Consider the following 17,044-nt stretch of genomic DNA (forward strand, 5'->3'; position numbering starts at 1 on the left):
GAAAACAACCTCGTGCTGTATTGTGGGAAGTGTGCCCCTAACAAACATGGCTGACACCTTTGGAGACGGTTTGTTCAGCGTGTTTGACGATGAACAACAAAATACCACAAATAAAAAAGTACCGTCGAGTGTGGCGGCAGAACCGGGGTAAATATGTATTTTCTGGAGAAAAATTTTGTGTTTGTTTTGGAAAGTTTTTTTCTCCGCGAGGACGGTAGTGCCATGGGTGCTCGTGCCAGTCATAGTAACAGCCATTGGTTCGTTAAAGAAACACCGGACAAAAAAAGGCTTATTGGGCTTAAAGTTAACAATATTATGGCATATATAACTCTGAGCCCATTTCTCTTGAACACGAGTTTGTAGCTAAGTGTTTGTGTGCCCTTCATTGGTGAATCGTGCATGTTGGCTAACAGCTCGTGTGTTTCTGCTCTCTATAGGAAAGCTGCAGCCAAAAATGAAACAGACAGAGATGTCGGTCCGTCTGCCCGAGTCAAGAGAGAGGCAGACAGTGATGGTGGAGAGGAAGTGGTGTTTGTGAAGAAACCTCGACATGAGGCAGTTTCGGCGAATGAACTGAAGTAAGAAGGGAAGCTTTGTTGTGTTCATGCAGGGTGTTAGTGGACACAGTTATTAAAATGCTCAGCAGCATAAAAAAGTGATGTAAAACCAGCTTCATATTATTAGAAATATTTAAATTATCCCTGCTTGTGAATGTTTATCCACGCATTTATCATCGAGCAGCTTATCCCAGGTCTCATAGCATGAGATTAGATTAGATTAGATAGAACTTTATTAATCCCTCGGGTGGGTTCCTCTGGGAAATTCGATTTCCAAAAAAGCACAGCACCGACAGAAGTTACAGAGTTACAGAATATTATTTATATATATATATATACACACACACACACACACACACATACATATATATATATATATATATATATATATATATATATATATATATATATAAATACAGAGACAATATAAATAAAATATACGAAGGGGATAAATAGAATAAATAGGAATAAAAATACAAGTGAATTGCACATTTCAAGTATTGAGGTCTATTGCACTGTTGACTATTTACAAAAGTATTGCACAAAAGGTATTGCACAGTGAGGTGAAGAGGCACTACAGCTTAGTTGTTCCCCCCTCCTTTGTCCTCCTGTTTCCCCTCCCTCTCCCCTCCAGAGAGGAGTTAAACAGTCTGATGGCGTGTGGGACAAAGGAGTTTTTAAGTCTGTTAGTTCTTGTCTTTGGGAGAAGCAACCTGTCACTGAACAGACTCTTCTGGTTGTTAATGGCCGTGTGCAGAGGATGCCTGGCATTGTCCATAATGTCCATCAGTTTCTTTAGTGTCCTTTTCTCTGCCACTGTCACCAGAGTGTCCAGCTTCATCCCGACCACAGAGCTAGCCCTCCTGATCAGTTTTTCCAGCCTGGATGAGTCCTTCTTTGCTGTGCTGCTCCCCCAGCACACCACAGCATAGAAAAGTACTCCAGCAACCACCGACTGGTAAAACATCCTCAGGAGCTTCCTGCAGATGTTAAAAGACCTCAGCCTCCTGAGGAAGTACAGTCGGCTTTGGGCTTTTTTATACAGGTGCTCTGTGTTGCATGACCAGTCCAGTTTATTGTCCACCCACAGCCCGAGGTACTTGTACTTGTACTTGTTGACCACCTCCACCTCCTCCCCCTCTATCTGAACCGGCAGTGGACCTGCTCTAGACCTCCCGAAGTCCACAACCAGTTCCTTAGTCTTTGAGGTGTTGAGTTGCAGGTGGTTTGTGTGACTCCATGCGACAAAGTTCCTCACCAGACTTCTGTACTCCTCTTCCTGATCATCCCAGATACACCCCATGATGGCTGTGTCGTCTGCAAACTTCTGAATGTGGCATAATTCAGAGTTGTAGCAGAAGTCAGAGGTGTACAGGGTGAAGAGATGTGGGTTACCCCTTGCACATATCACCAGCCTATCACAGGGCTTACATATGACTGTCATATTCTAATTAGAAATATAGGAGGTGTCATCATCAAAATGTTATTTCAGATGTTCTCTGAGAAGGTCTCCTCTACACCAATGAAGTGAAAATGTGAAGGAAAGAGAATGCAACCTGCAACTGGATAAAATGTCATCCTCTTCCTCCTCACCTGCACTCCGAAGAGCGCGCTCTAACACATGAAAATGTGCATAATTATGCTTATTATTCCTGATATCATCACAGTTATTGTCAGCATATTAGACATAGAACCTTCCTGTCTCCGGACAGCTGACAGGACCCAGCTAAACAACAAGAGCTGGTTATAAGCTCACATTATGCCAGTTAATGTCAGGCTTGAGTGTCGTTTTCCACACGAATCACACTTTCCCTCTGATAAACATTTTGATTATGTGAGTTCATTCACATCAGAGTTTGTTCTATTTCTTCTTTCTTTTTTCAGTCTTGCAGAATTTATGCCTCAGGTGAAGGTGGAGCAAGTGGAAACAGTGGAAGGATGTTCACATGAGGTAAAGAAAATCTGTTGTTTTTTGTTTGGTTTTTTAAGAATTTTATTCATTTTTAAATAAACAAGCAGAAAAAATAGTGATGATAACTGTTGCCATTTCTGTACTTCCCTGACAGGTTGCTCTTCCTGCCAGTGAGGAATATAAACCTCTGAAACCACGAGTGGGAAAAGCAGCCAAGGTATAAGGGGCCTTAGTCTGAGTTTTCACGAACTGACATTACCGTGGGATTGCTTTCCTTTTGTTCTGATACATCTTACTCGTCTTGCAGGAGTACCCTTTCGTTCTCGATCCCTTCCAGCGGGAGGCCATATTATGTATTGACAACAACCAGTCTGTGCTTGTGTCTGCACACACCTCTGCAGGGAAGACTGTTTGTGCTGAGTAAGTGTCATCAGTAAACAATTTATACTGAGCGATCACATTTTTCCTCATTCCAGTTGATTATATTTGGCTAAAATACAGCTTAGAATTTAAACTCAAACTACAGAAAATGTGATGCTGACCATTAACAGTTTATAGAGACTAGAGATGATACTCACTGTTGTGCTGTATCAGTGCCTTCTTGGTAAATGTACTGACACGCTGGAAAGCAGCACTGAGAGATATTATGAACCCTTATAGCCCACTGATTGGTCATAACACTGAACCAAAACAAAACAGGTATTCTAAACATTTTTCATTTAATATGAACTAAAACATGAAGACTGGTCAGCAATTGTGCTCAGTAGGTGTTCATAGTTCTTTAAAAACATTTTTTAATGGCTTTCTCTGATATCTTTCTGCAGATATGCCATTGCGCTGGCTCTCAGGGAGAAGCAGAGAGTGATCTTCACCAGCCCCATCAAGGCTCTCTCCAACCAGAAGTACAGAGAGATGTACGAAGAGTTTCAAGATGTAGGACTGATGACAGGTGACGTCACCATCAACCCCACTGCCTCTTGCCTCGTCATGACAACAGAGGTAAAAAAAAAACAATTTTGTGTGGAGTTGAGACATTATTACATTTGCTAGTTATATCCTTATTGAAGAGTGTTTTTTGATGCTGCTCAATCCAGAGGTCGGTCAATGATAAACTTCTTCTCTCCCAGATTCTGAGGAGCATGCTGTACCGAGGCTCTGAGATCATGAGGGAAGTGGCGTGGGTCATCTTCGATGAGATCCATTACATGAGAGACACGGGTGGGTATAAAATAGAAAAGTGATGCAGACGATCTGTAAAATTACAGATCAGTGTGTTTTGAACATCCAAGAATCAAATAGATTTTCTCCTGGGTACAAACAGAATTCATGAGTAAGTTATGGATGGATACTTGACTTGGATCCCTCACACAGTGACTCGCTGCAACATTAGCATTCTATTACAGCATCACATTCAAATTCAGTGAGCCCTTTAGAACAACCCTTTCATTTTATTTCTACAAAGGCAGACTGCATGGCTTTAGGAATGATTTTACACACCTGCAGTAACACCAGAAATGTCTGAATTCAAAGATTAGGTGTGGACCCGCAGCTTTCAATTGTCCATACAATATATGTTCTAAGATTACTAATACACTGTTGAAAAAAAATTGCACATGGCATGTTGTCAAATTAAATATATATATTTGAAATAGAGAAAACGCAGGAAAGTAAACACGTTAACATGTTTTCTAGCGATTTATTTCCTGCAGTCTGGTGCAGTTGAGGCCGTGAATGAAAATGGAAGCAAAGTAAAACAATTGCATGAAAAATCAGTGTTTATACCTTCTTTGTCGACTTTTCATTTACTGATTTCTCAACAGCAGCACTTAAGGCTCAGTTGAATTAAAGTTTATTTTAACCCTGTGGTTAAAAAAATGTCACATGATGGCTTTTGGTTGGTAACACGTCTCACTGGTCTGTGTATTTCAGAGCGTGGCGTGGTTTGGGAGGAGACCATCATTCTTCTTCCCGATAATGTGCATTATGTTTTCCTGTCAGCCACCATCCCCAATGCCAAACAGTTTGCTGAGTGGATTTGTCACTTACACAAGCAGGTGGGATGTTGTACTGCCTCATAGTATAATTAAAGTTCTTATAATGTCCCTAAGTGAGAAGGTGACAGTTTAAATGAGTGACTTAGGGTAGTTTTTCTTGTTTATTGATTTATGCTTTTCTAATGTCTCCTGTAGCCATGCCATGTGGTCTACACAGACTACCGCCCCACTCCACTGCAACACTATATCTTTCCAGCAGGGGGTGATGGACTCCACCTGGTTGTTGATGAAAATGTAAGGACACGTGGAAACAACACTCATTAGGGCTTTTCAGAAGAAATGAATGAATAACTCTTTGGACTCGGCTTCATCTCCTTCACTGATAATTCTGCTTTACACAAGTGGGGCTAAAATAACAATTTGTGTATTCTAAATCTGGATGCACCAATTAGAAACAGCTGCTATAAGGTCATGTATAATTCAGGACGTTTTTTTGTGTTTGTATTTTTCTCCAGGGAGAATTCAGAGAGGACAATTTCAACACAGCTATGCAGGTGCTGAGAGATGCTGGGGATTCTGGGGGCAGCAGCGGAGGTGCCAAGTGGGATCCAAAAGGAAGGAAAGGAGGCACTAAAGGTGTGTGGGTTTGCTGGATTTTAATGTAAAAATCTTTGATTCAGTAATTCATATAAGATTGCATGTCTTTGTACTTTAATCAGGCCCATCAAGCGTGTTCAAGATAGTGAAGATGATCATGGAGAGGAACTTCCAGCCAGTGATTATTTTCAGCTTCAGTAAGAAAGAGTGTGAGGCCTACGCTCTGCAGGTGGCTAAACTGGACTTTAACAGAGGTATGTGCATTCCTGGAAACTCTAATCTGTGTGTGTGTGTCAGTATTTTCCCCACGAAAGCGTGCGGCCATGTCTCTGGTGAGAGTAGCAGTATAGTCAGTCAAGTTAAGTTGTTTGCAGTCATGAAAGCACCGATAGACTTTGAGAAGGTCTTTGCAAACGTGTTGTTTGATAAGTGCAATGTGTGAATAATTGAAAGTTTACTGCTGACACCTAAGCTGATAGATTAATATCAAAGGATGTGTTTCTGGCATTTGGCTTGTAGCTCTGTGTGCTGAATGAGGTGAGGTCAGACTCTTTGTCAGTCAAGTTCTGAATATTACAGATTAAAAGCTTATTTTTTCCTCTAATAAGAATAGAAATGATTGACTTTTTATAATTTGATCATGAGAATATTATTATACAGTGATGTTGCTTTTTATGACCAATAGCTTCACTGCATTTGTCACTTATGAGGTGTCAGGTCACAAGACCAGTCAGTGAGCAGATTTTTGAGGTGGCAAATGGATTTTCTTTGCCAACTGAAACATCAACACCACCTGTTTTTGTGACAAACTGTTCAGAGAGCGGGGGAAGAAGATGAGATTTGGCAAATAAATCAACATTGCTAAATTGTTGGCAGGGAATGTAATTTTATCCTCCTCACCCAGTGAGTGCCATCAGTGTAGCTTATTGTGCCTTCACCGTTGGTGCTGCTGTTTGGTCCAACGGATAAGTGGAGGAGTTGGTTCATAAGAATAAATCTCCGCATGATTGGAGACAGTCCAGCAGCAGACTGAGCTTGGCTCACATCCACCTGCTCCAAGTCAAACATGCTCGTCAAATCTTAAGTGGGAGATCTTTTCCTTCCCCATTTCAGTTTGTTTTTTCTGCCCAGTGACATTATTGTAAATGAGAAGGTTTGTTTTCACACTGAGCTGTTCCAGCACTGAAATCCCGTGCAGATCGCCAAACATTTATCAGTATTGCACAAAACAAATGGAGACACTGTGCCAAAGACAGTTCCTCATTTTCACAAGTTTCTTGTGTTCTTGTGGTTTCAGTAAAGCTTTTGTTTTTTGTTTTTCTTAAGAAAAATTGTAGATACTGAGATAATTTCAGTAGATCGGAGAAAAAGGGTATATCCACATATATACAGGTCTTATTTAAAATGAGTTTTTTTCCATGTTTGTTTTGAAAAATATCTCTCCACATGAAAATGCAAAACATTTTTGGCATGCTGTTGATGCCGAAGCAACAGGTGGTGATATAACTCTGATCATCTAGAAATGCTGGCCAACCAGAGGCCTACAAACAGTAACACAGCACACAGTCTGACGTCAGAAAAAGGAGATAAAGTTGTCAACACCTTTGATGTTGCAAGAAAGAAGTTTTCAGTATTTTATTTGTTTATGCTTTTAGCTACAGCAAAATCCCCTTACAAATGTAATTATTGGACTTGAAGTGGTTCCATGAATATGGGCCAGTCCACATGGACTGAGATGGACAGAGACCGCCCACCAGCAACAGCAAATACTATAATGTGTTTGGCACAAAAACTCCAAAGTCAACAGAGACTTGCACAATTCCTGAGTGGTTGATGTTTCTCTGTAGGCAATTCCCCAAAACCCCCTATCTCCATTGGTCCACGTTAACCCCACATTTCCCAGGATTAATTATGTGTTGAATAATATTTTAAAATCACTCAAACTTGACTCCTTTCTTTGTTACAGATGATGAGAAACGTCTGGTGGAGGAGGTTTTCAACAATGCAGTGGACTGTCTATCAGATGAGGACAAGAAACTGCCTCAGGTAAGTGTTTCTACATGCTCTCACACTCAGCTTTCTCTGAGCTTGTCAAGGGTTTATTTATTTATTTAAACATGGTTTTTGAACCTGATCTTAACACCTTGTAAAATCTTAGCAAAAAGCTTCACTGTTTCCTCCTGTGATGAGTCCTGTTAAAATCAGTCCTGTACCCAGTAACAGCGTTAGTAGCTGTTATTGGGTACAACACGAGCAACGGCAAAGCACAACCCTACCACACACTTTTCCATTACAAGGGTTATGTTGGTTTTGGTTTCGTCAGCTGTGATCAAAACGGTCACTGAGAGAGAAGTTCAACAGTAATGAGCTTGTTTGTGTTCTTCAGGTCGAGCATGTGCTGCCACTGTTAAAGAGGGGGATAGGGATCCATCATGGAGGCCTACTGCCCATCCTGAAAGAGACCATAGAGATCCTCTTTTCTGAAGGCCTCCTCAAGGTACTGGTGATTCTAACTTTAATGAGATTTGTCTGTCTCTGCAGGACTGAAAATTTCAAAAGTGTGTTTGTAACAGACGTTTAGGGGAAATACTTAATTTGCGCAAAAGTTTAGTACATAGTCATATTAATGGATTTGATGAATATGTTGACATGGAATCCTTGAGAGAGTCTGTTCAAGTGTAATTAAAACTAATCTTTAAAGTAACCAGTCGTCCAGTTCATGATAATGTGTGCCTATCTTCAGTCTTGTCTTCAGTCTTTTTACTTTAACTACAGAGTTACACTTTAGCTGTTGGTCATTTCTGGTTGTTATGGCAGTAACACTGTGAAATGAAGAAAATGTGCTAAAATGGAGGCAAATAAAAGAACATAATTAGAAATACTCTTACATCTGGAGAAGCAGATGTTTCAGCGTGTTGTAATCCAGACTTAGACACAAGTCAGGTAATTATTAAAGGCTTTTTATCACAACTTTAAGATTTAGTCAATGCAGACTGGAAACTTGTCACAAACCAATAGAAATGGTTTGTGACAAGTTTCCAAACTTTACGGGAAATCCTGCTTTTGTGTTGGTTTTTCTTTTTGTTTGATTGTTTTTTGCACTTGAAAGAAAATGGCTTTCCAAATGTTTTATGAGGAACACTTTGAACATGTTTATTAGTCCTCGAGGATCAGTGTCTATTTGTAAGTGATAAAATGTAAATATTGAGATGAGCTTAATGCTCCTTATTTCCATTGCAGGCCTTGTTTGCCACAGAGACATTCGCCATGGGCATCAACATGCCAGCTCGCACTGTGCTCTTCACCAGTGCACGCAAGTTTGATGGCAAGAATCACCGCTTTGTAAGTTCACGCAGTCAAACACAATGGTCTCCCCCTCTTTTATGTCTTTAATACAGAATTTTCTCAGCAGCAGTATTAGTATGGATGTTTGGAAAAGTTGCACTTCCAGAAAGATATCTGTCTGTCTATGGCTTCTGTTTGAGGCCAGTAAAATGCAGAGCTCGCCATAAATTGTGCTTTAAAGCTGCTCTGTCAAGTGTGCAGTTGTTATGTAGCATGTTGCTCTGAAGCCTTTATAAGGTCTTCAAGCGTTGCAGCTTGTATTGGCACATAAATAGCCACATATTGTTTACAAGGGGGTGCTCTAGGGATTAAAGAGAATGAGCGAGAGAGAGTGAAACTGCCCTCCAAGAGGTTCATCAGAAACATCTGTTGCCTCTGATGGTGCCAAAACTCCACACAGGCACTCACACTTCACCTTCATTCTTCAAAAAACTCTCTTCCAACTCAAGAGCTGCTCTCAAGAATGTGTGAAATGAAGATCTGATCATTTAAACTCTTGTTTGGTTTTTTTTTGCAAAGAGAGGTAAAAATGTGGAGCTTAGTCAGTGCCATGTGTGATTCAATGAACAGTAGATGAGTGATGTAGATTCATAGCAATGCAGATAATTGCCTAGGCAGTAATTGAATAAATGTGCAGATGTTCAGTGTTTTGTTTTTACCACCTTCATTTATGCTGTTTTAACCAGTTTCTCAGTCGTACATATATTTCACATGTACATAGACGTTCTATAATATAATTTATCTTCCCACCTTGTCTAGATAACATCAGGTGAGTATATCCAGATGTCTGGGCGTGCTGGGAGGAGAGGAATGGACGACAGAGGGATTGTTATTTTCATGGTGGATGAGAAGATGAGCCCAGCTGTGGGTAAACAGCTACTCAAGGTACTGTTAACCAGGCTGCTGCAAATGCTTTTTACCATCACTTTCAGGTTTTTTAGTCCCTAGCATTATTTTAACCACTGAATCCAAAGTTTTAAAAGTGATTCTTAAGTTGTTCTTTGTCAGGAATCGCTGACATTTTAATCATTTTAACCATTTTAATCCTGCTGTGCAGGGCTCTGCAGATCCTTTGAACAGTGCCTTCCACTTAACCTACAACATGGTGCTCAACCTGCTGCGTGTGGAGGAGATCAACCCAGAATACATGCTGGAGAAGTCTTTCTACCAGTTCCAACACTACAGGGCTTTGCCTGGTGTAGTGGAGAGTAAGCATTTCTGTATGCACTTGTTCACACTACACACTTGGGTAGTAACTGACAGACATACAAATATGAACACAAATAGCAATCACGGACTTCAATAGCATGTATATGTATATTTGTAGTATGATGACTGTTTACAGTGTCATCTTCAGTTGTCTGGTATGAATTACGTGTGATCTAGTTCTAAGATGAATCTAAAATGACTGTTTTTGTGCAGAAATTAAGAAGTTGGAGGAGCAGTACCACACCATTGAGATTCCCAATGAAGAGAGTGTGGTCACTTACTTTAAAATCAGACAGCAGCTGGCCAAACTGAGTAAAGAAATCCAGGAGTTCATCCACAAACCCAAATACTGCTTGCCCTTCTTACAGCCTGGGCGACTTGTCAAGGTACTGCTTTACGCTTAGACCAGCAGTAATAATGGAAGATTTTCACATCATTTAACAAGTCTGTATTTTCATCTGTCAGGTAAAAAATGAGGATGCTGACTTTGGCTGGGGAGTGGTTGTAAACTTTTGCAAGAAGACTAATGTTAAGGTAAGTTAGTGGCACCTGTAGATGAATCCAAGGTCCCGTGGCTATGACTAACACACATTTCCCATTTAGACGACTACAGACTCAGAGCCGCTGTATGTCGTGGAGGTTTTGGTCCACTGTAGTAAGGACAGTGTGAAAGATGCTGCAACTGAAGCTGCTAAACCTGCCGCTCCAGGGGAGACTGGAGAGATGCAGGTGGGTGGAGCAATCGCAAGAACACACATAACTTCATATACACAAATGGGAGCGCCATAATTAAAATCACCTTTTTCTGCCCAGGTGGTTCCAGTGATGCTCCATCTCCTCACTTCTGTCAGCTCAGTTCGTCTTTACATCCCCAAAGACCTGAGGCCCTACGACAACAGACAGCTCATGCTCAAGTCCATACAGGTACAAAGTAGAGCCATTTCTCAAGGTGTTGAAGATATTAGTGTGAATCATTTACATTTTTTTCCCTCCAATCATTTTGTCCACAGGAGGTGCAGAAACGTTTTCCAGATGGTGTTCCTCTGCTTGACCCCATAGATGACATGGGCATCAAAGACCCTGCATTAAAGAAAGTTATTCAGAAGATTGAGGCCTTTGAGCACCGCATGTACACCCATCCCCTGCACAGTGACCCCAACTTGGAATCTGTCTATTCTCTCTGTGAGAAGAAAGCTCTGGTGAGAAACTTTGTCAAATTTCAAGCAATGGGATGTCCTGCTAATTGTCAGGCCTTATGAGAGCATAACTAAATGGTGGCAAACTGGGCTAACCTAGCTTGTAGTGGCATGATTTGCATTTGTGTTTGCCTGGTAAGTGATGTTTGCGTAAGTAAACATCACTGTCACTGGGGTATCCACTGTGTCAGCTGTAAACTAGTAAGCGTGCGTAATGCTATGCGGTCGGGAACAACTATGTGGCTGGTTTTAACCAGTTGCCTCATCACACCGCTGATCAAGAGTGTGAAAATAAAGAGTGTGAGAATTAGCTGCCTGAAGGCTAGGACTGAGTTAATGAGTGTGGGTATTGGTCTCCAGTTTGCCATTTTTATTTATAACCTGTTGTTCTTTGCTTTTTCTCTGACTTGGTAATGGTTTTGATCATGGCTTCTCTGGAAGCGACTCTGAGCACTGTTTCAGTGAATTCAAAGGTTCTTACACTGTTGAACACTTTGTTACTACCCTGTGGGGCCGTATATCGCAACAAGGTACTAACAAAGTATTTAGTTGTCTATCACCTTTGTGTTGGAACAAAACATCACTTTTGGTTAGGGTTATTTATTGGTAGCTTTGATTGATATTGGGGTGTATTGTCTATACCACAACAGGTTACTATAACAAATAACAGCTAAACACTCTAATTTCTCAATGTTTGAACTTTCCTGTTTATCTACAAAAAGTACCTTTTGTTAGATGAGACTTGATTTCTTTTTATTGGATTTTTCTGTTCAGTTGTGGTCAAATATGTACATACAGGCAAACAGGAAAAATGACCGCTTGTGAATGTTATTCCTACATTCAGAGGTCCAGTAAATTTAATTTTGCTTTCTTTGAACACCAAAATGAAACAAAACTGCTGCTAATCCTCAGGTTCATCTTTTTATTGGTTTTTACAGATGCTACCATTTCTGATGTCTCATTTATATTATTTGTTTAGCCAAACAGGTAGCACTGGCTGAACTCAGCACATCTTACAGATGCACAAGCACTAAAAAGTCTTAGCTTTAGCTTTAAGTGTTCCTGTGATGTCACTTATCTTTACCAACACATCCAGTCACCATTACAGAGAAGTCTTTGCTTCTGTCTTTGATCGATGAGCAGTGCTGGTGAAGTCTTTGTGTGTGTGTGTTAAACACAGTAGAAGAGGTTGAAGTGGATAAATTAAATAGTTGGTATGAGATAAGCATGCACATGAACATCTGATGCAATTGTCTTTCACATTCCTCTTCATCACTCTGACAGCTAAAGTTGCTTGAAGTTTTCTGATGTGCTAAACTGGAACCTATCACACAGCTTTTTGAGACTTTAAGAAACCCTGAAATCAAAGTTCAACAAGTTAAAAATGAAGAAATTTGCATAACATAACTGTGTGTGTGTGTGTGTTTCAGATCGCAGCAGATGTTCGAACAGCCAAGCGAGACCTCAAAAAAGCGCGAACCATCTTGCAGATGGACCAGCTGAAGTGCAGAAAGAGAGTTCTTCGAAGACTTGGCTTTGCCAGTCCCTCTGACGTCATTGAGATGAAAGGGCGGGTCGCCTGTGAAATTAGCAGGTAGGGGAGGGCGGGGCACACACACACAAAGCTGGGACAGTGAAGAAAATGTAAATGAACCTGAAAACTTCAGGTTACTTGTGTAACCCCGGCTCTCACAGCAGCATGAGTGAGATGCCTCAGCATGGGATGCACCTGCTTGCGTATTCCTTAAAAGCCTTATTCCATTACAACAATCCTGATTGGCTGATGATTGAAACGACCACGTTGGACAGCCACCCAACCTTATGAAGCTTGCACTACTATGTGGCCATTTTTTTTTTTTTTTTTTTTTTTTTTTTTTAAAGATAAGCAGTTTTTCTCACTTCACCCCAGCAAAAAGGGCATCTCACTCATGCTACCCTGAGAACTGGGGTTACGTGAGTTACCTAAAGTTCCTATTCCTAGCTGTTGTTTTGATGTCTTACAATTAGATATTTAGCATAAAAAAGCAGATTCTTACTCCGTGTTCCACCTCACATTTCTTTTATAGCTGCTGTTTTGAAAAGATCAAGATATTGAAGCAAAGTCATTATATAATTAAGTTTCTGTATAAATATCTCCAGTGCCGACGAGCTCCTGCTGACTGAGATGATGTTCAACGGTCTCTTCAATGATCTGACAGTTGAGCAAGCCACCGCCCTGCTGTCCTGCTTTGTCTTCCAGGAAAACGTAGGGACAAACGAACACAAATGCATCACTCACTCGATGTACAAAGATTCATCTTTTCCCGAACACTAAAATAAACACCTTATTCCCATTCCTGTAAGTTCGAGCTGCTTTCACATTCTTGGCTTCTTCTCCTGCTTTACAGTCAAAGCAAACACCAAACTCTCAAAATAGGTTGATCCAGCATCAGCACATGTTTAAACAGACTTTCATTGGTTTCTCATTAGCTCAGTCCTGTGAACGGGAAAATTCTGACCTCAATCCCATATCGGACTGTCTCTTATTAGCCAGCTTCAAATGTTTACACAGCGAATAATGACAAGCAGCTGTCATGTTTCCAATAAATCCGGTGCGCATGTGAGTGCACAGCTGTTGTCTTTAAAGACGACCTGCTGCTATTTTAGCTGTTGATGATGGGGACTTTAGCCAATTAGCATGTTTTTAAAGGACTTCAGCGTTGGTCAGAAGAACACCTGAAAATAAATTGTACATTTGTTACTTATTGAGCCAAGTTCATCACCTTCTCGATAACTTGCAGACGTGAACATACCTCTAATCCTGCACATTAGCTTCTCAGAGGAGCCACCAAACAGATATTCACTGAGATCAAGTGCATGTTAATATTAGTTTGCATCTGCAGACCAAACAGCTGCTCGAATGCAAAATAGCACACTAGAATATGTATAAATACCACCTGACTTCAATACTGCTGTATTGAAAAATAAAAATCCAGACCACAATAAATATTTAAAGAGCAGATGTGGCTGCTTATAAAAGTGATACCGGCAGCCTAGGAGGCCCTAAGCTTTCTGATGAAAATAACATTAGTATCTCAAATTGTTGTGAGACGGAGACTTACATTTGATTCTAGGATACTTCGATATACAGTGGAGATCGTGCTTGATTCAATGACTACAAAGTGCCCAGGTACAGTGGCTGTAAAATTAGGCAAAGTCATGACCCCTCCATTACGCTCCTGCCAGTTAGTGAGAGGTGATATGAGCTGCTGATATGCTTTGGTTCCTTGATGAGTCATTTTGTTTTGTGCAACTTTGCAAACCTTATCCATGCTGCCATGTTCTTCCTAAGGGAAGTCACTTTCTCCTTGTAGTCCTTCCATACAAGCATACTTGTTCATTCTTTTTCTAATTTAATTATCATGAAATTTGGGCCTTTAACATGCCAACACTCCCATAGAGTGAGATGCAGCTCTTGGATTTTTTGCAGTTTCCCTGATCATTGCATATTCTGACCTTGCTATGAATTTAGCTTGGATGCCCACCTGGCAACTGTCTTTCCATTTGATAATGAATAATCTTCCTCACTGTAGAAGGATGGACTTCAGATTGTTTGGGAATTTCCTCATAAACCTCCACAAATTTATTTGATGCTTCGCTAAGATAATTACTGATGTCTTTCCTCCTTGTATTCCTCCTGTATTTTCTGAAAAACTTAGACATGCGTGCAGGAGTTATGCTGTATTATGATTTAATAACATTAACATTTATATGGTACTTGTACTAATTATTTAGATGTTGTGTTTTTTTTCCTCCAGGCCAGCGAGATGCCAAAACTAACTGAGCAGCTCGCTGCACCGCTGAGACAGATGCAGGTGAGACGGCATTAGAGTGGAGCTGTATCTTGTTAAATGCGTGAACTTTAGTAGAAATGAAAGCATCACTGTTTCTGTTGTGTTCAGGAATGTGCAAAGCGCATCGCCAAAGTGTCAGCAGACGCCAAGCTGGAGGTGGACGAAGAGAGCTATCTGAACCAATTTAAACCCCACCTAATGGACGTGGTTTATGCCTGGGCCAACGGGGCCACGTTTGCTCAAATCTGCAAAATGACCGACGTCTTTGAAGGTTTGTTACTTCTCTTACAATCTGCAGGTGTTTAATTATTAAGATCACAATTTATTGGTTCCTTTCTCCAGTATTAGGAAATATTTTCTATTTGAGGCAGATTTTGTGGGTCAGATGAGTTATTTGATACAAAGTGAACACATTTACTCTCAAAAAAAGATAGATAGATAGATATATAATCAAAGATTTCTAACACATGTATCTACACTCTGGATTTCTGTTTAGGGAGCATCATCCGTTGCATGCGTCGTCTGGAGGAGGTCCTGAGACAAATGTGCTCTGCATCTAAAGCCATCGGCAACACAGAGCTGGAGAATAAGTTTGCTGAAGGTAGGAAACACATTGCACCAATTTTTCATTTGAATGAATATTAGCTCCCTTTCTAAATGTAGTCTAACATGACAAATCCTTAAAAAGTTGGACATTTTTCACTGTTTTTTGTTGGTTTTTGTTAGATTTATTTTTGTATTGTTAAAACTACATTGATAGTACACCTGTGCATCATAAACTTTATTTAGTGCATGCATTTAGTACATGTATTTAGTGCATGCATTTAGTGCATGTTTTTAACAAACCATTTACGTTTTATGAAGAAGCCAAAACTAGATTCTGTAATTGTTCATGTAAAAGTTGTGACAGAGTTTGAATTGTGTTTCTCTCCCTGCAGGAATAACAAAGATCAAGAGAGACATCGTCTTTGCTGCCAGTCTCTACTTATAGTGTCTTTTAGTGAACCCTGCTCTTTTGTGGTTGTTTGTTTCACTATAGAAGTCATGTGCTTTGTTATTTACCCTTTTTTTAAAAATGTGTAATGCCTTAGTGAACTTAAATTGGTGATTATTCCATTGGCTCCAGCTGAAAGCTCTTTGGGAATGCTAACTGTGCAATCACAGCAACTTCCATAAACACTTTCATCCTGCTGAGGTTTCCCAATCATTGTCCTCACTGTGCGCATCATATATGGTCTGTTTTCACAGTTCATTGAATATGCATGTTTTGTTTTTGCTTAAATGGCAAAAATGTGCATAATTAGACTGATAATTATTTTGTGCTTTGATCTGAGGAGAGCTCATGACATAATACATCAAATACCTGTGTCGATGTTAATAACCCACTTTATTTTTCCGTATTTTTACATGTGTGTACATATTTGACAGTTTTCAATAAACGTCTGTATTTGTTTACATACAGATTATATATAAAAAGCAAACTGTTGTCCATTCACTTGATGCTGATATTAAACAGAAGGTTGTAATAACAGTAGCTGTCCAGCCAAGCAACACAGGACCTGAACTGACAGCCTACTCTGCAGTGCTCTCACCAAACATGGTAGAAACTTCTTCACTTGAATGTTTTTATTTATATATGTATTCAACCTCATCTGGTAGTTTATTGGTTTGAACAGCAGGTGGCGGTGCTACATAAAACGTACATGAGATTCAAACACCCCACCAGTTCATTTGTGTGAGCACTGAGCCAGCAATCTAACTCAACCACCATCGGGCTCTTAAATTTAGGGGGGGGGGGCTCTGCTTCTGATGTTTTTAATAAAGTGTATATGCTGGAATTGGATCACATGTTTCATTATAATATTCATCTGGAAGTTCATTGGTTTGAACAGCAGGTTGCGGTGTTTCTTGATATTCAGATACACCCCAGCTCACGCGCTCAAAACCCGCTTCCAAATCCACTACCACACAAACGAAGTGAAGCTGCAAAATAATAAGCAACTGAAGCTTTAACATTGATAAACATCAGTATGCTGTGCTTTGCGTGTGAAAGTAAACATTTACAGTGGGGCAAAAAAGTATTTAGTCAGCCACCGATTGTGCAAGTTCCCCCACTTAAAATGATGACAGAGGTCAGTAATTTGCACCAGAGGTACACTTCAACTGTGAGAGACAGAATGTGAAAAAAAAGTCCATGAATTCACATGGTAGGATTTGTAAAGAATTTATTTGTAAATTAGGGTGGAAAATAAGTATTTGGTCACCTCAAACATGGAAAATCTCTGGCTCTCACAGACCTGTAACGTCTTCTGTAAGACACTTTTCTGTCCTCCACTCGTTACCTGTATGAATGGCACCTGTTTGAACTCATCATCTGTATAAAAGACACCTGTCCACAGCC

At 40.2% G+C, this 17,044-nt stretch overlaps 1 protein-coding gene across 1 annotated transcript; it reads left to right on the plus strand.

The window, feature by feature from the left end:
* The first annotated feature begins 41 nt into the window (after positions 1–41).
* On the plus strand, positions 42–16,388 carry mtrex (Mtr4 exosome RNA helicase). Its single transcript, XM_082539652.1, has 27 exons — positions 42–147; positions 438–578; positions 2,442–2,508; positions 2,624–2,686; positions 2,777–2,889; positions 3,294–3,468; positions 3,597–3,687; positions 4,399–4,523; positions 4,659–4,757; positions 4,979–5,099; positions 5,183–5,314; positions 7,027–7,106; positions 7,447–7,557; positions 8,301–8,402; positions 9,165–9,290; positions 9,463–9,613; positions 9,828–10,000; positions 10,080–10,148; positions 10,218–10,343; positions 10,428–10,538; positions 10,625–10,813; positions 12,241–12,404; positions 12,950–13,055; positions 14,608–14,664; positions 14,752–14,914; positions 15,140–15,244; positions 15,582–16,388. The coding sequence occupies exons 1-27, from the start codon at positions 47–49 to the stop codon at positions 15,632–15,634; spliced, it is 3,114 nt and encodes a 1,037-aa protein (XP_082395778.1). The 5' UTR covers positions 42–46; the 3' UTR covers positions 15,635–16,388.
* The last annotated feature ends 656 nt before the right edge of the window (positions 16,389–17,044 follow it).

The sequence above is a fragment of the Aulonocara stuartgranti genome (assembly GCF_965226115.1).
Source record: "Aulonocara stuartgranti genome assembly, chromosome: 7".
NCBI classification, from domain to species: Eukaryota; Metazoa; Chordata; class Actinopteri; order Cichliformes; family Cichlidae; genus Aulonocara; species Aulonocara stuartgranti.

Bases quoted from the DNA above. Each gene is read 5' to 3' on its own strand.
- mtrex (XM_082539652.1), top strand. From the start codon at position 47: ATGGCTGACACCTTTGGAGACGGTTTGTTCAGCGTGTTTGACGATGAA. The intron at 8,403-9,164 runs GTAAGTTCACGC...CACCTTGTCTAG, and splicing joins ATGGCAAGAATCACCGCTTT to ATAACATCAGGTGAGTATAT. The intron at 9,291-9,462 runs GTACTGTTAACC...CCTGCTGTGCAG, and splicing joins TGGGTAAACAGCTACTCAAG to GGCTCTGCAGATCCTTTGAA.